We start from the raw sequence: 25,426 nt of genomic DNA on the forward strand, positions 1-25,426 counted from the left end.
AGAGGCAGCACCGTCAGGTCCAGTCTTTTATTTGCTTCATCAACGCCTCTCCCCGTCCCGGGGGGCCGGGGGGGGCCGGGGCTGCGCACCCCAGGGCGCCCGCCCGCGCTGTAAGGGCACTTGTGGGTGAGGGGGGGGCGCTCACCGCCCCCGCCCTGGGGGTCCCGCGGCGGGGACAGCACCGTTCCCCCTGTGCGGGTGGGGAAACTGAGGCACGGGGGCCGCCCGGGAGGGCTGGGGGGGCCCAGGGACGGCCCCTGGGGCGGCACTTTGGCACTTGCACGGAGGAGGGGGTGCAGAGGGGAACCCCCCCTTCCCCGGAGTCCTGCGTGGGGGGGGGGGATCCCCCACACCCGGGGAGGGGGCGTCTCAGATCTTGATGAAGAGGATGGCGGTGACGAGGGCGAAGCCGGCGAGGAGGAGGATGACCTTGGGGACGCGGTGCTGCGGGACCCCCAGCTCCTGGGGCAGGATCTCCAGGAAGGTGATGTAGAGGAAGGTCCCGGCCGCCAACCCCTCCAACACCCCCCGGCACAACCGCTGCCGCGGCCCCGCGCCCGCCGCCACCGCCGTCCCCAACCCCACGCCCAAAGGCGACATCATGGCGAAGAGAACCAAACAGGCGACGACCGCCGGCGGGCGCAGGCGACCCCGCAGCAGCTTCAGCGCCAGGCTGAAGGCCACCGCGCATTTGTGCAGCAGCAGGGCCAGGCAGACGCGCAGCACGGCCCCCTCCGCCTCCTGCAGCCCCAGCGCCAGCCCCTCCAGCACGGCGTGCAGCGCCAGCGCCAGCACCAGCAACCCGGCGCGGACGGCACCGCGGGCGCCGGCGATGGGAGGCTGCGGCGAAGGGGTTTGGATGGAACCGGTGGGAAGCAGAGCCCGCGTTTCCTCCGGGATGGACGACGGTTCCCGTTGCGCCAGCGCGACCTGCTCCAGCACCAGCACCAGGAAGAAGCCCATGGCCAGGATGAACTCCGGCAAGGGGAACTGCAGCTGTGAGAGCGGGGGAAAAGGGGGGCTCAGCGCCTGCCTGCACCCGGCCCTGCCTGCACCCGGCCCTGCCTGCGCTGCCTGCCCTGGGGAAGGAAGCCGGAGGCGGTGGCTGCCGGGAAGCCGTGGGCAGAGGGAGGATCTTTCCATGAGTCACAGCTGGACATGAGGCCTCTCCGCTGGCCCGGCCCCACCGTCCTCTCCCGGCTGCTCCGCGGCCACCAGCTCGGCCCTGCCAGCTCCCTCCCTGCTGCCCCGTCCCCGCTGTCCCCATCCCCGCTGTCCCCGTCCCCACTGTCCCCCCGACACTGTCCCATCCCCACTGTCCCATCCCCACCACTCCCCTCCCTCTTGTCCCATCCCCACCATCCCATCCCTGCTGTCCCCCTCCCCACTGTCCCATCCCCACTGTCCCCCTCCCCACTGTCCCATCCCCACCGTCTTGTCCCCACTGTCCCTTCCCCACCATCCCATCCCTGCTGTCCCCCTCCTCACTGTCCCATCCCCACTGTCCCCTCCCCGCCATCCCATCCTCTCCTCTCCCTCCCTTCCATCCCATCCCCACTCTCCCCCTCCCCGCTGTCCCCTCCCCGCTGTCCCAGCACAGCCAGCCTCCCACACCCAGCCGGAGCTGCTGATCCCAATCCCAGGGCCAAGGACACCGGGAAACCCCCGGGGCAGAGCCGGGGGGACACACACAGGGTCCCTGGCGGGAGCAGGACCCCGGGGGGCCCGGGCGCTCACCGTGACGCGCAGCTCCTCCAGCGCCGCGCTGATGCTGGCCAGGTAGTCGGGCAGGAGGTCGAGCAGGCAGGTGGCCAGGAAGACGCCGCCGGCGAAGCAGCTCACCAGGCTGAGCACCGGGCTGCGGGCGTCTGCGGGGCAGGGGGGGCTGAGACCCCCGCCAAGACCCCCACCGCAGCCCCGCACCCCGCCGGGCCCTTTGGGGTCAGCCCTGCCCTGGGTGACAGCCCTGTCCCCAGCCCATCCCGGACCCCCGGGACCCCCCAAACCCCCAGGACGCTCTCAGCCCCCAGGATCCCCCAAACCCCCTGGACCCCTGAAACCCCCCGGATCCCCCGAGCCCCTCCAGGATCCCCCAGACCCCCCGGACCCCCCTCCAGACTCCCCGGGACACCTCGGATTCCCCCAGGCCCCCTGGGACCCCCCAAACCCCTGTGATCCCCCAATTCCCCTTGGACCCCTGAAACCCCCTGGACCCCCCAGACCCCTGAGACCCCCTGCACCTCCCGGGATCCCCCAGACCCCCCCCCAGACCCCTGTGACCCCCCCAGACTCCCCGGGACTCCCCGGAGCCCTGAGACCCCCCGGACCCCCCAGGATCCCCCAGACCCCCCCAGACCCCTGTGACCCCCCAGGCCCCTGAGATTTCCCGGATCCCCCAGACTCCCCGGGACCCCCCCCCCTCCAGAGCCCTGAGACCCTCCCGGACCCCCAAGACCCCCCCAGACCCCTGAAACCCCCGGGGATCCCCCGGACCCCCCAGGCCCCCCCGGACCCCTGAGACCCCCCAGACCCCCCCGGACCCCCGGGACCCGCCGGCCCCCCCCCGGTCCCGGGCCGGCCGTACCGGCGGAGCTCGGGGGCTGTCGGAAGCAGCAGAGCGGGGCGAGGCCGCAGGCGAGGGGCAGCAGCAGCAGCAGCACCAGCGAGCCCAGCTTCGCCTCCAGGCCGGGCGAGGGCCGCCGCACCGTCCCGGGGCTCCAGGCCAGCTCCTCCGCCCCGCCGCCGGTCCCGCTTCCCGCCGCCATCCTTTGCCGGGGCTCCGGGTTCAACACCCACCGCGGGGGAAGCTCCTCCGCCCCGTCGTTGCTATCGCTTCGATCGCGATTCGCATCCCCGGAGCGAAGCGGAGCTACGGGAGGGACGGAACGGGACCGTCAGAGCGGCCGGTGCCGCCTCCCGGCCCCGGTGACTCACAGATCCCTCCCGCCGGCACCGATCGTCCCGTCCTGGGGACCGGGATCGGGATCAAGGACCGGGATCGGGATCAAGGACCGGGATTGGGGACCGGGATCGGGGACCGGGATCGGGGACCGGGACAAAGTCTCCGTCCCCGGTCCCGGTCCCGGTCCGCCCCCCCCCGAGCACCGCGCGTCGTAACCAATAGCGAAGCGGAAAACCCTGAGTGACGCGCGTGGCAGCCAATAGGAAACGAGAACGCACCGGTCCGGTTCCGCCGGGGCGCGTCGGTCCCTTCTCCCCCGTTCCCCCCGCCCCGGGACCCCGTTACCGGGAGGGCACCGACCCCCGGGCCTGGAGCCACCGTCGGCTGCAGCAAACCGGTTTCCCCGCGGAACGGCTCGTTGCTGTTCCCCGCTGCCACCGGGACCCGGTACCGGGGCAGCCTCAGCCCAACCGGGCCCTCCGTGCCCCCCCCTCCGGTAGAGGGGTCCCGGGGCCACACCGTAGGCGGGAAGCCCGGCCCTTTTACCGGTGTAAAGCTCCGGGGGTGGGACTTGGCTGGGTTTGCCCAGGATACCGGAGATCCTGGTGCACAGCCCCGGGACTGGGCGGAGGCGGCTGCACAACCGGGAACCGAGGTGGGAAACCGGGGGTTGGGGGCCCATCCCCGCTGCGTCGGGGCACGGAGCTGCCAGAGGGTCCCCCCGGGCCGGGAGGGGCCCCAGGCACCCCGCCGGGGTGGCCGGTAGCCCCCGCGCTCACCCTTCGGGCCCAGGTGATGGAACCGGAGGCACCGGAGCTGCTGGACGCTCTCCTGGAGCCGCCGGACGGGCTCTTCCCGGGCAGCGTCTTCCCCGATCCCCCCTTCCCCGGTGGCTCGGAGCCGGCCGTCGAGGGCTGGAGGCTCCCGGAGGACGGCGTGAGTGGGCGTGGGAGGGGGAGCGGGGCAGGGGGGAGCCCCCCCGAGGGCCGCCGGGGCCGGGGGTCCCCCCTCTCCCCTGCCACCATCTCTCCGGCCGCAGGGGAGCAAAACCGAGGAGCTGCTGCGGCTGACGGTGAACCCCGATGTCGTCTGCGGCCTGGGTGGCCACCTCGCCTCCCCGGGTGGCCACAGCTCCCAGGATGCCAGCCCGGAGCCCCGCCGGCCCGCCGAGCTCCCCGCCGCCACCCTCTACGAGGTGGTCTGCGACCTCAGCACCCCGCTGCGCGGCAGCGTCGTCTCCATCCAGCTGGGTCAGTGGGGCTCAGCCCGGCAGGGCCGCATCCTGCCGGCGCGGGGCAGGGAGCAGAGCGGCTCCCCGGCTCGGTGCAGGCAGGAGCAGGCAGGGCATGGCTGCCTCTCCCCCCTTGCAGACGACTGGCTGTGCCCCGCGCTGCTCCCCGGTTCCTGCATCGTCAACGAGCTGCCTGCCGCGTCCCTGCCCGCTCCGCTGCCCGCAACGCTGCCGGCCCCCAGCCCCACGGTGAGTCCCCGCGACCCCCGCTGCGGCCCCGGCCCCCCCAGCCTGTCCCCAAGCGCGTCCCGTCTCTCCGCAGCTGCGTCTGACGGAGGAGGAGAAGCGGCTGCTGGCGCAGGAGGGGGTGACGCTGCCCAGCACCCTGCCCCTCACCCAGGTGCGTGGGGAGGGGGCGGCCACGGGGGTGGGCGCGGGGCAGGGCTCACCCCTCCGCCCCCCCAGGCCGAGGAACGGATCCTGAAAAAGGTGAGGAGAAAGATCCGGAACAAGCAGTCGGCCCAGGACAGCCGGCGGAGGAAGAAGGAATACCTGGACGGGCTGGAGAGCAGGTGGGCGCTGGTGGCACCGCGAGCCGGCACGTCCCCGGCATCGCGGCACGTCCCCGGCACGTCCCTCACCTCTCCCCGTCTCTGCCCGGGCAGGGCAGCCGCGTGCTCAGCCCAGAACCAGGAGCTCCGGAAGAAAATCCAGGAGCTGGAGAAGCGCAATGGGTGAGCGTGGCACGGCGCCGGGGTGGCTCGGTGCCGGGGTGGCTCGGCGCCAGGGTGGGCGCTCGCCAACCCCTTGTCCCGCAGGTCGCTGCTGCGGCAGCTGCAGGCGCTGCTCAAGTCAACGTCCAACAAGGCCGCCCAGACCAGCACCTGTGTCCTGGTACGGCACGCGCACCGCGGCACACCGGGCACGCCGGCGGCCCCCGGCGCTGCTCGGGCACACACGGTTCTCATCCCTCCCCGGCAGATCCTGCTCCTTTCCCTGGGACTCATCCTCTCCCCCAGCTACAGCCCCTTCCGCCGCGGCGCGGGGGGCAGCCGGGACGGCGACAGGCCCACCGGAGGTAACGGGGACGCCGCGGGAGCCCCGGCTGCGGCTCCCCCCGCCGCCAGCGCTGCCCACCGCGGGGTTCCCTGTTCCCACAGTGATTTCCAGGAACATCCTGACCCAGGGGGAGCCGCTGGGATCGGCCGGAGAAGCCCCATTCCCTGTGCTGGGGTGGCTGCGGGTGGAAGAGGCAGGATCTGCGGCTGCCGCGGAGGACGGAGCCGAGGGGGGGGACGGGAGCACCCCCCCCGGCAGGGAGCCGGGCACCAACGCCTCAGGCCAGGCCCCCCCGCGGGCTCTGGTGGGGACAGCGAAACGGGGACACGGGGACGAGATGTGACAGGCAGCGGAGAGCTGCTCTGCGGCCCCGGGGTGGGGGCAGCAGCGGGGGGACACCCAGCCCGGCCCAGGCAGGGGGTGCTGGGGGTGCCCCCCACCCACCACCGGCAGATCTGTGTGCCGGTGAATAAATCCGCACCCGGTTTGCACCCCAACGTGTGTCGGAGGGTCCCCCAGGGCTCCAACCGGGGAGCGGAGCCGGTGGCACAGCCCTGCGTCGCTCCCGTCCTCCCGGGCACAAATGCCAGCGTCGCTCCGGTGACAGTGATCAGGATTTATTAGGCACCGCGCTCCCCGCGGGCGGGCAGGGCACCCTCAGCCGGTCCCAGGGGACGCCCCGGCGGCAGCTCCCGGCAGGAGTCCATGTCCACGGAGCAGGGCAGGGCCTGCCCCGGGCACCCGTTCCTCCTCCCACCCGGTTGGGAGCAGCGGGCGAGCAGAGTCCTCCGCTCCAGGGCAGCCGGGCTCGGCTAAATGGACTCGATCTGCTTGCGGACCTTCTCCAGCGCCTTCCTGTCCAGCACGCGCTGGCGACACACCACCAGCACCGCGAAGACGGCGGTCACGCACATCATGGTACCCACGAACCTCCAGAAAACGTGCGCCTCCATCACTGCGGAGCGACAGCTGTGCCCACGGCGGGTTAGGTACCCCGCAGGGAACAGCCTCGGCCCCAAATCCCTCCGTGTGTCCCCCGGGCCTCACGGTTGCCCCGTCCCCCCCGGCCGGGGCCAGCACCCACCTCTTGAACTCGTCCCTCTTGGAGGTGGGACAGCTGATCTTCTCGATGAAGCCCGTGGGGCTACACTGCAGTATTCTCTTCTGCAAGCGAGAGGGGCCGGTCAGAGGCCGCGGCGGGGCAGGAGCTGCCCCCCGACCCCGCCAGCCCCGGCTCACTCACCGCCTCGAAGCTGGAGCAGCGGGTGCATTCCTGCGCCACCACGAAGTCCTCCACCTGCCAGCACGGCGTGACGGCCACCGGGCTCGCTGCGGAGAGAGCGCGGCCGCTGAGCGCGGGCCCAGCCGGGACCTCACCGGGCTCCCCGCCGAGCCCCAGCCTCCCGCTCCCCGCCGGGCCCGGCCCCGTGCTCACCCGAGCGCCTCTCGTCGCTCACCGCCATCGCCGCCGCCGGCCTGTGGGGAGAGCAGAGACGCTGTGAGGGCCGCGCTCCCCGCACCGGGCCGCGCTCCCTCCCCGGGCCGCCCGCTCACCGCAGGCCGCAGACCAGGGCGCCCAGGACAGCGTAGAGGGCGCAGCAGCGCGGTCCGGCGGGGCCACGGGGCCCCATCGGCGCGGCGAAACTACCGGGCCGGGCCCCGCTCCTCCGCCGGCGCCGCCATCTTGAGGCGCGGGGGCCGCTGGGAGAAGCGGGGGATGACGGGAAGGGCGAGGGGGCGGGGCCTGGGGCGGTAGGCGGGGTTTGGTGCGGGAGGGGCGGGGCTTGAGGCGTTGCGAGAAGGCGGGGCGTGCAGGGGAATGGGCGTGGCTTTGAGCGAACGGGGGCGTGGTTTCCAGCTAAGGGAGGCGGGGTTTGCGCGAAGGGGGCGTGGCTTCGCGCGGCCCCGCCGCGGCCCCCCCCCCCGCCCCGTCCCCGGTTCCCCCCGCCCCGTCCCCGTTCCCCCCCCCCCCCCAACAGAGACACGGGAGCCGGGGCAAGGCACAAGCTGGGCTTTATGGCACAAGATGCGGACGGGGGGGTCAGCCCTCCCCTCCCCGCTCCGCCCGGGACCCCCCCGCCCCGGTCCCCCGCCCCAGAGAGGCGCCCGCGCTGCCCCGGGGCAGGCGGGGGGGAGCGGCGGCGGCGGCGGCGGCGGGGACGCCGGCCCTACGCCAGGGAGCATTTACCCCCGGCCTTCCTCGGCGGGTTGGGCTCCAGCAGGGGCCTGCTGCTGCTGGGGGCCTGGAAGAGGGAGGGGAGGGGGTCAGGGGGGGCCGGAGCCGGGGGGGTGGGGTCCCTCACCCGGTCCCCCCCCGCCCCCAGACCCCACTCACCGCTTTCCGGGAGGATTTCTGCAGGATGTCCCGCGCCAGTGTGCTGAAGGCCTGGGGAGAGGGGACGGTCAGCGGGGGCAGCGCCCGGGGACCCCTCCCCGGGCTGGGGGAACCCCCCTGGGCTGCTCCCGTTGTGGGGTGCGCAGCGCCCCTCCCCCCCCCGCATCCGGGACCCCCCCCTCACCTCCTCCACGTTCACGCTGGATTTGGCGCTGGTCTCAAAGAAGCGGATCCCGTGCTCCTTCGCCAGCTGCGGGACAAGGGGACCCCCCCTTTGATCTGGGGGCCGGAGGGGGGGCCCCCCCAGCCCCACGGGGCCCCCCCCGGCCCCACGGGATCCCCCCCCTACCTTCTCGGCCTCGTCCCGCTGCACTTTGCGCTTGCTCTCCATGTCGCACTTGTTGCCGATGAGGAGACGCTCGACCCCGGCAGAGGCGTTCTGCGGGCAGGAGAGGACGGGCAGGACCCCCCCGACCCCCCCCGACCCCCCCAGCGTCCCCAGCCCCGGTGCACACCCACCTCCTTGATGCTTTTCATCCAATTTTGGATATTCTCGAAGGATTTCTCATCGGTGATGTCGTACACCAGGATGATGCCCTGCCAGGACGGCGCAGTCAGTGGGGCAGGGACCCTCTTGGGGGGGGGTCTCATCCCCAGGCAGGCACAGTCGTCCCCCCCCGAGCTGTCCCAGCCCTTTTGGGGGCTGCCGGCACCCCCCTCCATACCACAGCTCCCCGGTAATAGGCCGTTGTGATGGTTTTGAAGCGTTCTTGTCCTGCCGTGTCCCTGCGGGAGAGGCAGAGGAGGGTGAGAGCGGCTCAGGAGGAAGCTGGGGGGTCCCCAATCCCCCCCCCCCATTTCCCCACTTACCAGACCTGCAGCTTGATCTTCGTCCCATCGATGTCCACTGTCCGGATTTTGAAGTCGATCCCTGGGATGGGAGGAGAGAGACATGATGGGACGGTGATGCCGGGAGCTGCCGTAAACAGCTCCACTCTCAGTCCCAGTCTCCATTTTCCCAGTAACCACCCGGCACCCCGGGAAAGGGGAGGGGGGGCACAGTCCAGGCCTGGCACTGGCTGCAGCGGGTGGGAGGGGGGCACCGGCGGCATCCCCGAGCCGGCTGGCCACGGCATTCCTGCAGGATGGCATCACCCCGCGCGGCTGCCTGCGACGCTGCCCACAGCGGCGGCGGGGGAAGAGACGGATGGAGCCGCCGGACCCCCCCAAAAGCTGGCAGAAGCCCCCCGCCCCGACTCCCCTGTCCCTGCACCCCCTCCCTGCTCAGCCCCATTTCAGGGGCTGAAGCAGATGAGGAGGAGGAGGAGGAAGGGCTGGAGCTGGCCAGAGGGATGATGGTGGGGCACAGCCTGGATCCCAGCCCAGCCGGCAGCTGGCAGGCGGCGTGTCCGCGCCGGAGTTTATGGCATGGGCCGTGCCGGGGCGGCTGCTCCAGGCTCAAGAAATGGCCGTACCAGCGTGGTGGGAACTCGGAGGAGGAGGACGGGGCGGCGGGCGCCGGGGTCCCGGCTCGGTGGCGGCTGCAGGGCAGGACCAGCGTCGAGCCGCGGCCGACACCGCTGCACCGCGCTGGCTTCCTTCGTGATGCAGCCCCTGGAAACGGCTCCGACCCCCCGTCCGCCGGCCGGGATGAGGCCTGGAGCCGCCCCGCGGGGCGGCCGTGGCCCCGGTGCCGTTCCCGGTGCCGTTCCCGCCGTCCTGGCAGTGCCGGGGTGCGGGCAGGAGGCAGGCAGGGCATGGAGAAGGGCGGCGAGGGATGAGAGCGGACCCGGCCGCCCTGGCCGTCGTCCGGCCGCCCCGGGGTGCGCGGTGGGGACGGAGGGGAGGGCAGGCACCGGTGCGGGGGTCCCGGGGGTGCCGGGGGGTCCCGGGGCGCCGCTCACCCACCGATGGTGGAGATGTAGGTGCTGTTGAAGTTGTCCTCGGCGAAGCGGATGATGAGGCAGGTCTTGCCCACGCCGCTGTCCCCGATCAGCAGCAGCTTGAAGAGGTGGTCGTAGGCCTTGGCCATGGCCCCCGCCCGCCGCCGGGCCGCTCTCCCCCGCTGCCGCCACCGGGACCCGGCCCCGGCCCCCGCCTCCCGGGCGGGGACTCGCCTTGAGCCCTCCCCTCGCCATGACGTCACCACCCACCGTGACGTCAGCGCAGTGATTACCCGACGTCACGACTCCCGTGGCACACACCCCCCCCCCCCCGCCACGGACGCCTCTCCCAAGATGGCGGCGCCCAAGAGACCTTCTCAACATGGCCGCCACCACGCGACCTTCCCAAGATGGCGGCGCGGCGCGGCCGCGCCTCACTTCCGCCCGTGCGGGAAACCCCGCAGCGGATATAGCGGCTCCCGCTTCCGGTGTGGCCCCTTTTCGGTCGCGGCTGCCTCCACGCCACCATGCCCGTGAGTGCGGCCGCGGCCCGGGCCCCCGCCCCGGCTCCCCTCCGGGCCCGGGAGGGGCCGGGCACCGCGGCACGGGAGGGAGGAGGGTGGGGGAGAGGGAAGCGGGCGCGGGCGGGCCGCGCTGTCGGCCTGGGGTGGGCCGGGACCGCCGCCATCTCCACGGCGGGGGCCCCAAGATGGCGGCGGGCGGGGAGCGGGCGCTGACCGGGGCTGTTCCCCCCGCAGCTGGCGAAGGACTTGCTGCACCCTTCCCCTGAGGAGGAGAAAAGGAAGCACAAGAAGAAGCGGCTGGTGCAGAGCCCCAACTCCTACTTCATGGACGTCAAGTGCCCGGGTAGGGCGGCGGGCAGGGCCGGGGGGCGGGCGGGAGGACGCGGGTGAGGGGGGGGGCAACCGGTCCCGGTGCCCCCCCGCCTCCCCCTCAGAGCTCTCCCCTTCCCGGCAGGTTGCTACAAGATCACTACGGTGTTTAGCCACGCTCAGACCGTGGTGTTGTGCGTGGGTTGCTCGACCGTGCTGTGCCAGCCCACGGGGGGCAAGGCGAGGCTGACAGAAGGTGGGTAGCGGGGCCGGGGGGCGGCTTACGGCCCCCGCCGCCTCCTCGGGGAGCTCCCGGGGTGGCCTTGGGTCCCGGGGCGGCTTGTGGAGATGCTTCTGGGCTGGAAGATGATAAAAGCTGCTCTCTTACGGGCATTTTCAGAACTGGGGTGGTGCTTTCCTCTTAAAACAAGGCAAAACGTGCTGAATTTCGGCCGGTGAGGGAAGGAAATCCCCGTACAGACGGGATGTAAAGAGGCCGCAGTGTCGCTGACTGCTCTACCTATATTTTTTCCCTTCCTTAGGCTGCTCCTTCAGACGAAAGCAGCATTAAGCGAAGGGAGCGGGGGATGGATGGGACTACTCGCACAGATGGCCGCAGAGAGCGCGAGAGCAGGGGCTGCCGCCGCCGAGCTGCGTGTCCAGGCCTGACCCCCGCGGGTCTCCACGGAAGGCCGACCACAAACGCGACTTGGGTTCTGTCCCTGTAGCCCCAGCCATCTTGCTGTCAATAAATTTTGGATACAACACATACAGATCGGTTTGCTTTTAGTGCTCTGGTTCTTCGCTGCGAGAAGGGGGGGTTTGGCGGCGGGCCTGAGGCCGGGGTTTGGCTCCCCCGGGTAGGTAAGCGCTGGAAGTCGAGCGGTGTTAACCTTTGAGACGAACTAAACGCTTCCCTTTATTCAGGCCAGAAACAAAACCACCCCCACGTGCAACGGAGGATCTCTGGCCGCCGTAACGTCGCGTTCCCTGCACGCAGGGCTTTGCTTCCCTACGCTCCAGGGCCCCGGCTGACTCCCGTTCCCTGCTGGGAGCCTGCAGGAGGGCAGGGATGGCCAGGAAGGAAGGGATTACGGGGGGGCTGCTCTGATATCCGAGGATTCCCGGATTCTTCAGCTTCCAGATTCCCGGATTCTTCAGCTAGCGGTATTGGAGCTGCGAGCGGGAGGTTTCCTGTCGCGTCGCCCCTTTTCGCTGGTTGAGGTTCGGATCAGCTCCTCACCGACGGCGCGAGAGAAACGATCGCGCTCGGGTCCGGGCTTTTCTAGAACGACCCAAGTTCACTTCCAAAGCTCAGAAATGCGAAAAGCAGCCGCGCGTAATTGTCTTAAAGCTTAGAAAGGGGAAAAAGGACGTATTTGTGTTAATTACTGAACTATAAACCTCTTCTTTCGCTTACTGAGGAACGCGACAGCCGTGGACGCTAAAAGAGCGAAGAGGAGAACGCGGGCAGAGGCCGCGAGCTGTTGAGGGATTCCGCGTCGCCGGCGGAGTCGCAGAGCAGAGGGTAAGCGCTGCGCGCAGGTCGCTTCCCCTCCGCAACCGCTTCAAAGAAGCGGCGTCCCGTAACCGCCCGTGGTCGGGGCGGGGGGTCGATGCCCTTCGGATCAGGGGAGCGCGGGCACCGGAACGGTTCCCTGCTCCATTCCCCATTTCGCTGGGGTGAATTTGAATCTCGTCACCGGGGTTTTGACAGCGCTGTCGTGGCGGGTGTTTTATAGCGTCGTAGAGGGGTTTGGGTGGGAAGGGACCCTCAAAGACCAAACGTCTTCACCCAGATGGGGCTGCTCGGGGCCCCGTCCAACCTGGCCTTGAATATCTCCAGGGACGGGGCACCCACCGCCTCTCTGGGCACCCGTGCCAGCGTCTCGCCACCCTCAGCGTCACAAATTTCTTCCTTTTATCTCATCTGCATCTCCCCTCTTTCAGTTTACAACCATTCCCCCTTGTCCCGTCGCTACAGGCCCTGCTAAAACGTCTGTCCCCATCTTACAAGCCCTGGCAGGCCGCAGCAAGGCCTCCCCGCAGCCGCCTCTTCTCCAGGCCGAGCACCCCAGCCCTCAGCCTGCGCCCGCAGCAGGGGCGCTCCACGAGGAGCCCCCTTGGGCGCTCACCGGAGCTCGCTGCCGCTCTCTGGCCCCTGAGAGCGCAGGAAACGGTGGTGAAACAAAACCCCAGGGATTTAACGTGAAAAAACGGGGATGCCCCAATTCCGTACTGCTGTGTGCCCGCCGGTTTGGGGGAGGGAGGCGGTGGCGGCCCGAGGGACGCGGGCAGGCTGGAGGAGCCGGCGCCGGTGAGGTTCGGCACGGGCGAGTGCAAGGTCCTGCCGCGGGGCGGGGGCGGACGGGCGGGGGGCAGCCCCGCGGGAAGGACGTGGGGGCACCGGCGGGGGACGAAGGAGCCGGTTTTTGCCAGAAAGGCAACCGCGTCCTGGGCTGCCTCAGCCGGGCGAGGGGGGGTTGTGTGTCTGTGAGGCCCCTTCCCGCCCAACCCCTTCTGTGATGCGACGGACGGACGGACAGTCTGGGGGTTGCAGGGATGGACAGATGGATGGAGGGACACCAGCTGTGGGAAGGGAGGGACAGACGGGCAGCAAGTGCCTGGAGCATCTGGGGGCAGATGGATGCGGGGAAGGGTGTGGAGGGGGAGGGATGGGGGGGTGGTCCCCAGGGACCCCCAGACCCCCCCCAGGGAGCACCGTCCCCTCCCAGGGGCTCTCAGCCGGGGTCCCTCAGGGAGCCTGAGCTGCTGGAGGGGAAACTGAGGCACGGGGCAGATGATGGGGTGACCCCACAGCAGGATGGGGGGGGGAGGCAGAGAGAGGGGAAAAATTGGGGTTAAAAATGGGCACACGGAAGGGGGGTGTAAAAACGGGGAGGCTGCAAAAATGGGGGGGGGCAGCCTTGAGAGCAGGTCAGCTCCCCCCCAACCTCAGTTTCCCCACTTGTGATCATGGGGACGCTGGGGGGGATGTGGGGACACGGGGACACCCCGGGGGGGGGGACATGGGGACGCTGGGGGGGATGTGGGGACACGGGGACACCCCGGGTGGGGGACATGGGGATGCTGGAGGGGATGTGGGGACACGGGGACACCCCGGGGGGGGGGACATGGGGACGCTGGGGGGGATGTGGGGACACGGGGACACCCCAGGGGGGGACATGTGGGGACACGGGGACACCCTGGGGGGGGACATGGGGATGCTGGGGGGGATGTGGGGACACGGGGACACCCCGGGGGGACACATGGGGATGCTGGGGGGGATGTGGGGACACGGGGACACCCCGGGGGGGGGGACATGGGGATGCTGGGAGGATGTGGGGACACCCTGGGATCATGGCAGAGTGGGGGACACAGGTGACAGTGACGCTGCCGGGCAGAGGGCGCACCCCGATACACAAACACCTGTGTCACAGCCGGGCCCTGACACACCCCGACACCACCAACACCGCGACAGCCGCCCCCGCACCCCGGCACAGCCCGGGGCCGGCGGGGGGGGATGGGGCCCTGCAGGGAAACTGAGGCACGGGGGGGCCACGCGGTGGGGAAACTGAGGCACGGGGACCACCCTCACACACACACAAAACGGGGACACTGAGGCCCACGGCAGCAAAACCACAGCACCTTTATTGTCCCCCTCGCCCCGGGGGGGGTCACTGGTCGTGGCCGGGGGGCGGGGGGGCCACGGCGGCCCCCAGGGTCACCTGCCCGAGGTACGCGGCGTCGAAGCAGCGGCGCCGCTCGGGGCCCTCCCGCGAGCAGCAGCCCTGGGGGTCGCGCCAGGCGTCGCGCGGGGTGGCGCAGAGGGTGGCGATGCCCTGGGACAGCTGTGGACGACACGGGGGGGGGTCAGGGTGGCTGTGGGGGTCCCCCAGACCTTCCCCCCCCCCCCACCTCGGGTCCCCCCATCCCACGCTCACCTGCTCCTGGGCGCAGGCGCTTCGCTCCTCGGCGGGCAGCGGGCAGCACGCGGCCGTCACGGCCCCCAGCAGCTCCGGCACCGGCCGCCTGCGGGACACGGACACGGACGGGTCACCTCCTGGGTGGGACCCGGCCGCATGGGACCCCTTCGACATTGGGGGGGTCCCTGCTTGGGGCGGGGGGCACCCACCTCTTGGTGAGCAGGCGGGTGGGCCCGCAGAGGGAGCGGAGCAGCGCGGGGCCGGGCTGGGCCAGGCTGATGTTGTGCAGCTCCCGGTCGTAGGCAGGGTGGGGGGCGGCGGCGGCGAAGCAGCGGGCCCGAGCGCGGCCCCCGCCGCGCTGGCAGCACCGGTGCTGCTTCGTCTTCACCGCGGCCTCCTCCCGGCAGAACCGCTCCAGCCCCTTCTGCCACTGCGGGGGCGGCGGGGATCAGTTGGGGGCACCCAGACGCCTGGGGTCCCCCCGCGGGGACGCCCGGGTCCCTCCCAGACACCTGGATAATTTCCGGGACACCTGGGTCCCTCCCGGATTCCTGGGTCCCTCCCTGGTTTCTGAACGCCTGGAGCCCTTCCTGGGTCCCTCCCCGGAAGCCTGGCTTCCTCCTCGCCGCCTGGGTCCCCTCCCCGGACACCTGGGTCCCCCCACCCCAACGTCTGGGTCCCTCTTCCTTGTCCCCTCCCAGCACTCACGGCGTCGCGGGCGCAGTCGAGGCTCCCGTTGCGGCAGCAGCGGCCGTAGTCGCGCTCCAGGCGCAGCCGCAGGTGGACGCGGGGCCCGGAGGGGCCGGCGGGGCCGGGGGGGCCGGGGCGCAGCCCCCGCAGGCCGCAGATGTTGCCCATGTTGGCGGCGGTGGGCTCGCCGGGGGGGAAGGGCGGCTCGCCGGCGAGGTCCCAGGTGGTGACGGCGACGACCTCGGCGGCGGCGGCCTCGGCGGCGGCAATGGCATCGGGGTCCTGGGTGAAGCAGCGGCGGCGTGCGGCGCCGTGCTGGTGGCAGCAGTGGAACTGCCGCGTCTTCACCCCGAATTCATCGGTGCAGAATCCGTCCAGCACGTCCTTCCACTGCGGGACAGCGGGGTCAGACCCCCCCGCCGTGCGTCACCCCCCCTCCCGGCGTCCCCGTGTCCCCTCCCCGGGCACTCACGGCGTGGCGGGCGCAGGGCAGCGGGTTCTGGCGGCGGCAGCAGGCGTCGAGGCGGGGCCGGAAGGCGTCGAGCGCGGCCGCTTGCCGGCGCAGGTGGGCGAAGGCGTTGGGGGGCAGCGGGGGGGGTGGGGGCGGGCGGCGGGGGCTGGCGGCAGTGGCGGGTGACGGCGTCGGCCACGGGCCAGGTGGGGGGGAAGCCCTCCAGGGTGCTGCCCCAGACGCGGGAGGGGTGCGGGGGGGGCGTGGCGCCCGCCGCCGCCACCGCTGCCGCCAGGACGTGGGGGGGCAGCGGGGGGTCCTGCCGCTCCTGCAGCACTGGAAGGGGCGAGAGGGGGTGTGGGGACGCGGCGGGGGTCCCCGCTGCCCTGTCCCCAGGTGACGCTTGTCCCTGTGTCCCTGGCCCCCCACCGTGGTGTCTCCCCAGCCCTCGCTGTCCCCATGGCCTCTGTGTCGCCCCCACCCATGTCCCCCCTGTCCATGTCCCCATCCCAAGGTGTCCGTCCCCCCCCCGTGTCTCCCCATCCATGTCCCTCCTGTCCCCCCCGTCACCACGTCCCCCCATCCCTGTCCCCATGTCCCTTCATCTCCAACCTTGGCCATCCCCATGTCCCCCCCACCTGTGTCCCCACCCCTGGGTGTCTCCCCATCCATGTCCCCATGCCCCCCCCATCCCCAACACCCCCTGTCCCCATGTCCCCCCATCCCGGGGTGTCCCCCCACGTCCCCCCATCCCAGGGTGTCCCCCCCGGTCCCTGTCCTCACGCTGCTCGCTGTGGGGGTGCCGCAGGACCACCCTCTCCTGTTCCACGTACTGGGGTCTCTCCAGTGCCGCCACTGTCACCGGGAGGGACGGACAGGACAGACGGGGGGTGAGCAGGGGACCCCCCACCGGGGAGGGGGGCAAGTGGGGACCCCCGATCCCCCGGGTTTCGAGTCCCACGATGGGGAGGGGACCCAGGCGTCCGGGAGGGGACCCAAATGTGTGGACAGGGCCCCAGGGGTGCAGGAAGAGGAACCCAGGCGTTCAGGGGGGACCCAGGCACCCGGGAGGGGACCCAAGTGCTGAGGAAGGGGACCCAGATGTGCGGGCAGGGACCCAGGTGTTTGGAAAGGGGACCCTGGTGTCCTGGAGGGGACCCAGGAATCCAGGGAGGGACCCAGGTGTCCGGGAAGGGGACCCCAATGTCCGGGAAAGGGACCCAGGCACCCGGGGAGGGGACCCAAACATGTGGGCAGGGACACCGGCGTCTGGGGGTGGGACTCAGGCATTCGGGAAAGGGACGCAGGTGTCCGGGAAAGGGACGCAGGTGTGGGTGGGGACCCAGGTGTCCGGGGAGGGGACCCTGGTGGCTGGGAAGGGGACCCAGGTGCGGGTGGAGGGGACCCCAGCGTCCGGGGAGGGACCCAGGTGCCCGGGGAGGTGGCCCAAACGTGTGGGCAGGGACACCGGCGTCTGGGAATGGGACACCGGCGTTCGGGAAAGGGACGCAGGTGCCCGGGAAGGGGACCCCGGTGTCCACGGAGGGGACCCCGGTGCCCGGGAAGGGGACCCGGCCATGCAGGGGGGGACCCCGGCCTCGGTCGGGGCCGTGGGACTCACCGACGGCGCCGAAGAGGAGGAGGAGGCCGAGGGCGGCCATGGCGTCGGGCGCTGTGCGGACACTGCCGGTTCTGCCACCTTATGAAGGGCCGGGGCGGGTGCGGGGCCGCATCCTGCGGGGGCTGAGTCACGGCCTGACGTCGCAGCGGGGCCCGGGGGGGGCCCCGGGGGGGGCCCGGGGGGCTGCGGGTGCTGGACCCCGAGCAGGGTCACAGCCCCGACCCCAGCCCCCACCAGGCCGGGGGGGCCGGGGGCACGGTGGTCCTGTCCCCCACCCTGGTGGCCCCCTGTGCCCCCCCCGGGTGGCCCCGGCCCCCCCCCCCCACCCCTGCGTCACGGCAGGGGGAAGCGGTCAGATTTTTGCGGTTTTTGCCCCGTTTCGGGGCCTGCCCCACCCGCTGAGTCACCCCCGGCGCCGGGGGGGCACCCCCGGAGGAGCCCCCCCGGGGGGGCTGGGGGGGCTCAGCTCACGCCCCCCACCCACAGCGGGGACCCCCCCTGCCAGGGGGGGCGGCGGCAGGAGGGGGCACCTCGCTTCGCCCCGGGGGGCCCTGGGGGGCCCTGTCCCCCCCCCCAGCACGGCCGCATCCTGCTCGGGGCTGAGCCCAAGCTTTTGGGCAGGTGCCCGGTGCTGGGGGGGGGGGGGGAGAGAGCCCCGGGCCCCCCCGCGATTGCCCAACGCCGCAACGTGACGCGGGTTTGCGCAACCCCCTCCCCCCCCCGGGGGGGACCTGGGTGCCCGGGGGGGGGTAAATCCCGGGGGGGGGGGGAGGGGGAACGGGGACCCAGGGGTCCTGTGCCCCCCCCGGCACCCAGGGGTGCTCCCCGCACCCAGGGGTCCGGGAGATGCACCGAGCTGCCCCGGCCTCAGCTCCCACCACAGCCTGGCACTGCTTCCCAGCACTTTAATGGGTGTCGGGGCGGGGGGGACGCGCGGACGCGGACGGGGGGGACACACGGACGGGGGGGGGGGGGGTCAGAAGCGCTCCTCGGCGTCGGGGACGCGAGCGTCCCGCAGCTCCCGCAGCCGCTGCAGCACCCAGCGCAGGTCGCGCTCCCCCAGCTGCCGGTTGTCCCGCGTCCGGACGCTGACGGTGCCGCGCGCCCGCTCCCGCCGGCCCACCACTGCGGGGGGACAGGGCGGTGGGGGGGGCCCGTGGGCCCCCCACCCCGCGCGTGCACCCACCCGTGTTGGGCACGGCCGCCCAGGGGGGTCCCGGGGGGGTCCCAAGGAGGGGGGGGCTGCTGGGGGTCCACAGGGGAGTCCCGGGGGGGGTCCTGGGGGGCTCCCAAGGCGGGGGGGTCTACAGGGGGAGTCCCAGAAGGTCCCAAGGAGGGGGGGGGCTCTTGGGGAGTCCCGGGGGGGTCCTGGGGGGGTCAGGGGATCCTGGGGGGTCCCAAGGCGGGTGGGTCTACAGGGGGAGTCCCAGAAGGTCCCAAGGAGGGGGGGGGCTCTTGGGGAGTCCTGGGGGGGTCCTGGGGGGGTCAGGGGATCCTGGGGGGTCCCAAGGCGGGTGGGTCTAGAGGGGGAGTCCCAGAAGGTCCCAAGGAGGGGGGGGCTCTTGGGGAGTCGCGGGGGGGGCTACAGGGGGAGTCCCAGGGGGGGCCCAAGGTGGGGGCGTCTACAGAGGGGTCCCAGAAGGTCCCAAGGAGGGGTCTCGGGGGGGGTCCAGGGTGTCCCAAGGGCCCAGAGGGGTCCCGGGGGGGGGGGGGGTCTCGGGGGAGTTGCAGGGCAGGCCCAAGGGGGGGTCCTAGAAGGGTCCCAGGGGGGTCCCAAGGAGGGGTCCCAGGGTCCCGTGTGTCCCCCCCCAGCAGCTCCCAGTTCGGGTGGGGGGTGGTCGGGTGCTGCGGACTCGGCACAGCCGGTCCCAGGTGGGGGGGTCCCGGGGGTCGGGGCTGTGCCCCCCCTTACCCAGCTGGAAGTTGTAGTGGGCGAGCTGGGCCCGGCGGATCTTCCTGGCCAGGGTGGCCCCCGCGTCCCCGTCCAGGTCGGCCACCACCCCGCCCCCCCGCAGCACGGCCTGCACCTGCGCACGGGGGGACGGGGGAATGGGGGGACTGGGGGGACTGGGGGGGACAGGGAGGGACAGGGGACTGGGGGGACGTGGGGGGACTGGGGGGGACAGGGAGGGACAGGGGACTGGGGGGACAAGGAGGGACGTGACGGGGAAAAAAGGGAATTGGGGGGACACGGATGGACAGGGGGGACATGGGGGGACAAGGAGGGATATGAGGGGACACGGGGCGCAGAGGGGTGGGGGGGACAGGGAGGGATGGGGGACACAGGAATGGGGGGCACAGAGGGACAAGGAGGGATGTGGGGACATGGAATGGGGGGGACATGGGGGGACAAGGAGGGAAACAAGGGAATTGGGGGGACAAGGAGGGATGTGAGGGGACACGGGCGCAGAGGGGTGGGGGGGACAGGGGGGACACAGAGGAATGGGGGGCACAGAGGGACAAGGAGGGATGGGGGGGCACAAGAGAATTGGGGGGACATAGAGGGACAAGGAAGGATGTGGGGACACGGAATGGGGGGACATGGGGGGACAAGGAGGGAAACAAGGGAATTGGGGGGACACAGAGGGACGGGGGGATGTGAGGGGACACGGGGGGCACAGAGGGGTGGGGGGGACAGGGAGGGACGGGGGGGACACAGGGGCATGGGGGGCACAGAGGGACAAGGGGACATGGGGGGACAAGGAGGGATGGGGGGCACAAGGGAATTGGGGGGACACAGAGGGATGGGGGGGACACAGAGGGACAAGGAGGGATGTGGGGGGGACAGGGAGGGGTGGGGGGGGGACAGGGGAATGAGGGGACATGGAGGGATGGGGGGGACATGGAGGGACATGGGGGGGACACAGAGGGACACAGGAGGATGCAGGGGGACTCGGGGATGGGGGGGGACACAGGGATGGGGGGGACTTGGGGACCCGGGAGGATTCAGGGGGAGTCAGAGGGATGGGGGGGACACGGGGGACACACACACACACGCTCACCTCCCGGGCGTAATCCTCGACTTCGGGCGCCTGCGGGATGACCATCGCCTGCAGCGGGGACAGCCAGAGCGGCCTGGGGGGTGACATCGGGGGGTGACCCACGGATTGGGGGGTGTCCCCAAAGTGACAAGAGAGATTTTTGGGGGGGGGGGTGGCCCCAAAAGGTCCCGGTTTGCCCCAAAGGGGCAAACCGGGACCTTTTGGGGCCACCCCCCCCACTCACCATCGGCCACCGCAGCTCTCGGCCAGCACGGCCACCATGCGCTCGACGGAGCCCAGCACCGCCCGATGGATCAGCACCGGCCGCGCCGGCCCCCCTGTCGCGCTGGGGAGGGGGACGCCGGGGGTGAGGGGGGTGCAAGGGGGGGGACCCCCAGCCCCAATCCTGACACCCCACCCCACCCAGCCCCAACCTGGCGTATTCCAGCCCAAATCTTTCCGGCATTTGGAAATCCAGTTGGACGGTGCCGCATTGGTGCTGCCGTCCCAGCGCATCCCGGATCTGGATATCGATCTATCGGGAATAACGGAGGGGGGGGGTCACGAAAGATCCCGGTTTGTCCCCTCGGGGACCCCCTCGTCCCCAAAATCTCTCACCTTGGGGCCGTAAAAGGCGCCGTCGCCCGGACTCAGCTCCCAGGGCTGCCCGAAGGCGCGGAGGCTCCGCTCCAGCTGCTGCGGGGACAGATTGGGGGGTCGGGGGGGCCGGGACGCAGGGGGTGTGACACGGGGGACGCCGCGGACAGCTGCGATGGAGGCGCGGCGCAAGGGATGACGCAGGGGACACGACGTGAAGGCGCAACGCAGGGGACACGAAGCAGGGGACACGATACGAAGGCACGAAACAGGTGACAGACACAACGTGGGGACACGACGCAAGGGACAGCGCACAGGCACGAGGCAGGGGACACAACGTGGGGACGTGACACAGGGACACGACGCGGGGGTGCGACACAGGCAGGACGTACAGGTGCGATGCAGGGGACCCGACGCAGGGACGGGACAGCAAAGCCGGGAGGTGACACGTGGGACATGCCGCGTGCAAGGGAGGCGATGGCGCAGCTGGGAGGTGGCACACGGGGCACCGCAGGGGACACGATGGGACAAGGCAGGGGACGCCGCAGCAGAGCTGGGAGGTGACGCGCAGGACGTGGGGGCAAAGCTGGGACAGGACGGATGGGACACGGCGCAGGGGACGCCGGGCACAGCCAGGACGCGATGCCCGGGACTTGGGGACACAGCGGGGAGGGGACCCGACACGGGATGTGGCAGCAAAGCTGGGACGTGATGCCCAGGGCACGCTGTAGGGGACACTGTGGCCAGGCTGGGACGCGGCACGTGGGACACGGGGACAAAGCCGGGACACGGTGCAGGGGACACGATGCGGGGGACATCACCGGGGACACGCCGGCAAGGCGGGAGCGAGGCAGGGAACACGGTGGCAAAGCCGGGACGCGATGCCGGGCACAGCGCCCGCGGCAGGGCCACGCTCTGTCCCCGTCCCCGTCCCACCTGCTCGGCGCGGTCCCAGGTCTCGGGGTCCCCCAGGAAGCCGGGGGGGCGGGTGGCCAGGGCCAGGCGGAAGGAGAAGCCCAGCACGGCGTAAACCGTCCGCACGAAGTCCAGGCAGGCGTCGATCTCGCCCTCCAGCTGGGGAGGAGGCGTCAGCGGAGGGGGTGACGCGGCGTGGGGGGACACGGGGAGGGGACAGCGGGGGACGCTCACCTGCTCCAGCGTGCAGAAGATGTGAGCGTCGTCCTGCTGGAAGCGCCGTACCCGCGTCAGCCCCGTCAAGCTGCCGGGGGGCTCGTTACGGTGCAGCACCCCGAAATCGGCCAGGCGCAACGGCAGCTCCCGCCACGAGCGTGGCCGGTGGGCGAACATCAGGCTGCGGACGGACAGACGGACGGTCAGAGGCATTGTCAGCCCCCGCCGTGTCTCCCCCGTGCCCCCCTCACTCACCAGTGGGCCGGGCAGTTCATGGGTTTGAGGGAGAGGGTCTCTGTGCCGGCGGTGAAGGAGAACATGTGGGTGCTGTAGTGCTGCCAGTGCCCCGAGAGCTCCCAGAGCCGCGGGCTGAAGACGTTGGGGGTCACCACCTCGCAGAAGCCCCTCGCCCGGTACTCGCTCTGCGGGGACGGGGACAGGGACGGGGACATCAGTCCGGCCCCGTGGCACCTGCCCCAAGGGGGGCTGCGGGAGCTGCAGCCGTGGGCGCTGCAAGGACGGGGCACGGCGGGGAGTTGGGGCGCGACGGGGCCTGGGGGCGGCAGGGATGGGGCGCAGCGGGGCCACGCTGCAGGGCAGGGTCGGGGCGCACAGCCGGGGGGCAAAGGCAGACCCCGATTTCTCCCCCGGCGGAGGCGACGGTGACGCCGTACCCTGATAAAGTCGACAAGGGTGTTGTAGATGTGGGCGCCGCGGGGCAGGAAGAAGCAGCTGCCGGGGCTGAGCTTGTGGAAGAAGAAAAGCTCCTGCTCCTGCAACGGGGGGGGGGTGGGCGTTAATGGGGGGTCGCCGGCGGCCGCCGGCGACCCCCCATTAACGCCCACCTCCCCCCCAAAGCAGCGTGGGGCTTACCCGCCCGATGCGGCGGTGATCCCGCAGAGCGGCCTCATCCTGCGCCTGCTGCCAGTCGGCCAAATCCTGGGCGCTGGGGAAGGCGACGGCGGTGAGGCGTTGCAGCGACTGGCGGCCACCGGCCCCTTGCCAAAACGCAGCCGAACTCTGCCGTGGGGTGGGGTGGGGGGGAAAATCAGTGGGGTCCGGATGCCGGGGTCCCCTCCCTGCCCCGCGTTTACACCTACCGTCAGGACGCGGAGGGCTGTGATCAGCCCCGTGTGCCGGAGGAGGGGACCGGGGCAGAGCTGGAGCAGGGGGCCGCACCTGCAGGGACGGACGGACGGACGTGGGGACGGACGCAGGGACCCCAGATTCGTCCCCTCCCCGGTGCCCCCTGCGCTCACCTATAGACGGTGGCCGTAGGGGACGTCACCTCCTCCTTGATCTGCTGCAGCTGGAAGCTGTTGTCCTGAGAGGGGGGACAGCGAGGTGGGTGACAGTGGCACGGGTGACACCGAGGGGGTGACACTGCGGAGGGGCAACACAGAGTGGGGGTGACACTGGTCCCCGTTAGCATCACCCTGGTCCATAACCCCAACCGGGAGGGCCCCGATGTCCCCAAACTGGGCTCCCGTGCCCCATCCTGGGATGCACTGGGAAGGGGACACGCCAGGGAGGGGACACGCCGGGGAGGGGACACGCCGGGGGTCTCACCTTGAAGAGCTCAGCCAGCTGCTGGCGGGTGGCCTCGAGGCGCTCGAAGCGATGCCCGGCGCGGGCAAAAGCCGCGCAAGCGTCCTCCAGCGCCGGCAGCTCGCCGCGCTGCACCGTCCTGCGGGCGCGGGGACGGGCTGGGGACACGGCGCCCCACGGGGGGAACCCGTGTGTCCCCCCCTCTCCTTACCTCTGCCCCATGTGGACGTCGCAGAAGAAGCCGTCCTCGGTGGCCTGGGCGCTGCAGAGCGTGGCCCCGAAAAACTGCTCCGCCACGGCCCCCAGGACGCAGGCGCCAGACTGCCAGAAAGCCTGGGGGGACACGGAGGGGACAGGGAGGGGACGCGCTGTGAGGGGAGCGGGGCGCGGGCCCGGCCCCCGCGTCCCCCCGGACTCACCGCCCGTCCCTCCGGCGTGGAGAAGTCGAGGAGCTCCAGGTCGGTGTCGCTCTCCAGGGGCCGGTCGAGGTCCTGGAGGGTCCCGTTCACCCGGGCCACCAGCGCTGCCTCTGCCAGGCCACCCCTGCGGGGACACCGGGGGAACACCGTGGGGACCCTGAGGACCTTGTGGGGACCCTGGGGACACTGTGGGGACACTGTGGGGACCCTGCAGGGATGCTGGGGACCCTGTGGGGACCTTGTGGACACCGTAGGGACCTGGGGAGGCTGTGGGGACCACAGGGACAGTGTAAGGACCCCGTAGGGACACTGGGGACCTTGTGGGAACACTGTGAGGACCCTAGGGACACCATGGGGACACCATAGGGACCCTGTAGGGATGCTGGGGACCTTGTGGAGACACTACAGACACCATGAGGACCCTGGGGACACCCCGGGGATGATAGGGACAGTGTGGGGACCCTGTGGGGACACTGTGAAGACAATGGGGACCCCGTGGGGACCTTAGGGACAGTGTGGGGACCCCGTGGGGACACTGGGGTCCCTGTGGGGAAACTGTGAGGACCCTGGGGACCCTGTGGGGACCCGTGGGGATGCTGGGGACCCTGGGGACCCCGTGGGGACACGCTGGGGACGGCAGGGGCAGTGTGGGGAGGCCGTAGGGACGCTGCGGGGACCCCGCGGAGCCCCTGGCTGTCCCCGGCGGGGAGGGGAGGGACGGGGCCCGCACGTACCCCAGCTGCGCGGCCACCTGGAAGGGGGTGGTCTGCAGGGCCCGGCCGGGCAGGCGGCCCCCCCCGGGCAGGGCGATGCGGATGGGGGTCCCCGGCGCGGGGCGGCCGGTCCCGGCTCCATCCCGCTGCTCCTGCGCCGCCCGCAGCTGCTGGAAGAGCCGGAGGCGCTCGGTGAGGCGGGGCTCCGGCCCGGAGACCTGGGGAGCGGGGAGGGCAGGGGTCAGCGTGGGGTTAACGGGGGGTCGGGCCGCCTGGGTCGCCCTCGGGTGCCGGTCAGGGCGGGGAGGGGGTGGGGGAGGACGCCGGTGTCCCGGGGAAGGGGGGGGGGGGGGGCCGAGCGCACCCGGTGCCGGCGCGGGGGTCCCGCGAAGAGCAGCCGCCCCCCGGTGCGGGCGGCCGGCATGGCGGGAGGCTCCGCCCCTTCCGCCGCCGGCCGGATGCCCGCCCTGGAGGCGGAGCTAAAAGTCCGAGTCCCCGCCCAGAGGCGGAGTCAGACGCTGGATCGTCCCTCCCATTGGCGGGGACCGGGGTGGAATCCCCGCCCAGAGGCGGGGCCAGGCAAGGACAGTCCCACCCTCTGTGCGTATGGCGGGAACGGCGCGTGCTGCCTCAGCCTCGTCCTCCCGTCGTCCTCCCGTCCCCCCCCGGGGAGGCCGCGTTGGACTCGCCCAGCCGTGGGGAAACCCCGCGGGCGGGACGGAACCACCGACACGGGCGGGGGGGGACACCGGGACCGGGACCCCCCCCCCCAACCCGGCTCCCCCACAGCCCCCGGTGCCCGCAGGGGAACGCGGCTTTGGCCGGCACCGACCCCCGCCCAGGGCTCCCCCGCCTCGGGGCCGGAGAAGCCCCCCCCGGGGGCGATGGCGGCGGGGATCCCCTCAGGGCTGAGGTGACCGAGGCGCACAAAGAAACGATCCGCCACCTTCTCGTTTTTGTAATTTTTATGTAGATGTTTAACCCTACACCTTTATCAAACATATATGATGGATTCTAGCAACTAAAAAAAAAAAAAAAAACCAAAAAACCGAAACAAAATAAAACAAAATAAATCAAGTAAAACTCCAACTTCATATAAAAGCCGC

General features: G+C 71.7%; 6 protein-coding genes across 7 annotated transcripts; 2 read left to right on the forward strand and 4 right to left on the reverse strand.

Annotated features, from left to right (window-relative positions):
* Window positions 1-15: 15 nt before the first annotated feature.
* On the reverse strand, window positions 16-3,541 carry SLC39A1 (solute carrier family 39 member 1). Its single transcript, XM_082332837.1, has 4 exons — window positions 3,263-3,541; window positions 2,585-2,869; window positions 1,738-1,868; window positions 16-996 (listed from the first exon to the last, which is right to left on the reverse strand). The coding sequence occupies exons 2-4, from the start codon at window positions 2,763-2,765 to the stop codon at window positions 370-372; spliced, it is 939 nt and encodes a 312-aa protein (XP_082188963.1). The 5' UTR covers window positions 2,766-2,869; window positions 3,263-3,541; the 3' UTR covers window positions 16-369.
* A 156-nt stretch (window positions 3,542-3,697) lies between these two features.
* CREB3L4 (cAMP responsive element binding protein 3 like 4) lies at window positions 3,698-5,718 on the forward strand (the record flags this gene model as incomplete). The annotated part of the gene is made up of 9 exons (XM_082332763.1): window positions 3,698-3,838; window positions 3,942-4,152; window positions 4,273-4,382; window positions 4,456-4,533; window positions 4,599-4,705; window positions 4,799-4,867; window positions 4,952-5,027; window positions 5,115-5,211; window positions 5,294-5,718. 9 exons carry the CDS (start codon window positions 3,698-3,700, stop codon window positions 5,533-5,535), a joined length of 1,131 nt encoding a protein of 376 aa, XP_082188889.1. The 3' UTR covers window positions 5,536-5,718.
* Window positions 5,719-6,301: 583 nt separating this feature from the next.
* Window positions 6,302-9,597, reverse strand: RAB13 (RAB13, member RAS oncogene family). Its single transcript, XM_082332784.1, has 11 exons — window positions 9,436-9,597; window positions 8,398-8,458; window positions 8,253-8,313; window positions 8,047-8,124; window positions 7,877-7,966; window positions 7,712-7,777; window positions 7,528-7,578; window positions 7,381-7,435; window positions 6,628-6,668; window positions 6,436-6,521; window positions 6,302-6,356 (listed from the first exon to the last, which is right to left on the reverse strand). The coding sequence occupies exons 1-9, from the start codon at window positions 9,557-9,559 to the stop codon at window positions 6,646-6,648; spliced, it is 609 nt and encodes a 202-aa protein (XP_082188910.1). The 5' UTR covers window positions 9,560-9,597; the 3' UTR covers window positions 6,302-6,356; window positions 6,436-6,521; window positions 6,628-6,645.
* A 291-nt stretch (window positions 9,598-9,888) lies between these two features.
* On the forward strand, window positions 9,889-11,016 carry RPS27 (ribosomal protein S27). Its single transcript, XM_082332732.1, has 4 exons — window positions 9,889-9,943; window positions 10,169-10,277; window positions 10,389-10,499; window positions 10,786-11,016. The coding sequence occupies exons 1-4, from the start codon at window positions 9,938-9,940 to the stop codon at window positions 10,812-10,814; spliced, it is 255 nt and encodes an 84-aa protein (XP_082188858.1). The 5' UTR covers window positions 9,889-9,937; the 3' UTR covers window positions 10,815-11,016.
* A 2,878-nt stretch (window positions 11,017-13,894) lies between these two features.
* ECM1 (extracellular matrix protein 1) lies at window positions 13,895-17,110 on the reverse strand. Its single transcript, XM_082333350.1, is given in 8 exon segments — window positions 13,895-14,094; window positions 14,188-14,275; window positions 14,379-14,599; window positions 14,878-15,249; window positions 15,332-15,454; window positions 15,456-15,646; window positions 16,094-16,165; window positions 16,932-17,110. Coding segments are annotated over 8 exon segments (1,281 nt in total). The 5' UTR covers window positions 16,972-17,110; the 3' UTR covers window positions 13,895-13,920.
* Window positions 17,111-17,182: 72 nt separating this feature from the next.
* On the reverse strand, window positions 17,183-24,755 carry TARS2 (threonyl-tRNA synthetase 2, mitochondrial). Of its 2 annotated transcripts, XM_082333348.1 has the most exons (18): window positions 24,685-24,755; window positions 24,342-24,538; window positions 23,608-23,731; window positions 23,400-23,521; window positions 23,210-23,327; window positions 22,900-22,964; window positions 22,741-22,819; window positions 22,514-22,660; window positions 22,315-22,413; window positions 21,896-22,062; window positions 21,659-21,821; window positions 21,446-21,583; window positions 20,531-20,608; window positions 20,347-20,447; window positions 20,157-20,258; window positions 19,934-20,006; window positions 18,844-18,958; window positions 17,184-18,056 (listed from the first exon to the last, which is right to left on the reverse strand). In XM_082333348.1, exons 1-18 carry the CDS (start codon window positions 24,742-24,744, stop codon window positions 17,908-17,910), a joined length of 2,097 nt encoding a protein of 698 aa, XP_082189474.1. In that variant the 5' UTR covers window positions 24,745-24,755; the 3' UTR covers window positions 17,184-17,907. The 2 variants fall into 2 exon arrangements, with proteins under 2 accessions (XP_082189475.1, XP_082189474.1); XM_082333349.1 differs by lacking the exon at window positions 21,446-21,583 and having other exon boundaries at window positions 17,183-18,056.
* Between the last annotated feature and the right edge of the window lie 671 nt (window positions 24,756-25,426).

Source organism: Platalea leucorodia, assembly GCF_965183815.1.
Source record: "Platalea leucorodia genome assembly, chromosome: 24".
NCBI lineage: Eukaryota > Metazoa > Chordata > Aves > Pelecaniformes > Threskiornithidae > Platalea > Platalea leucorodia.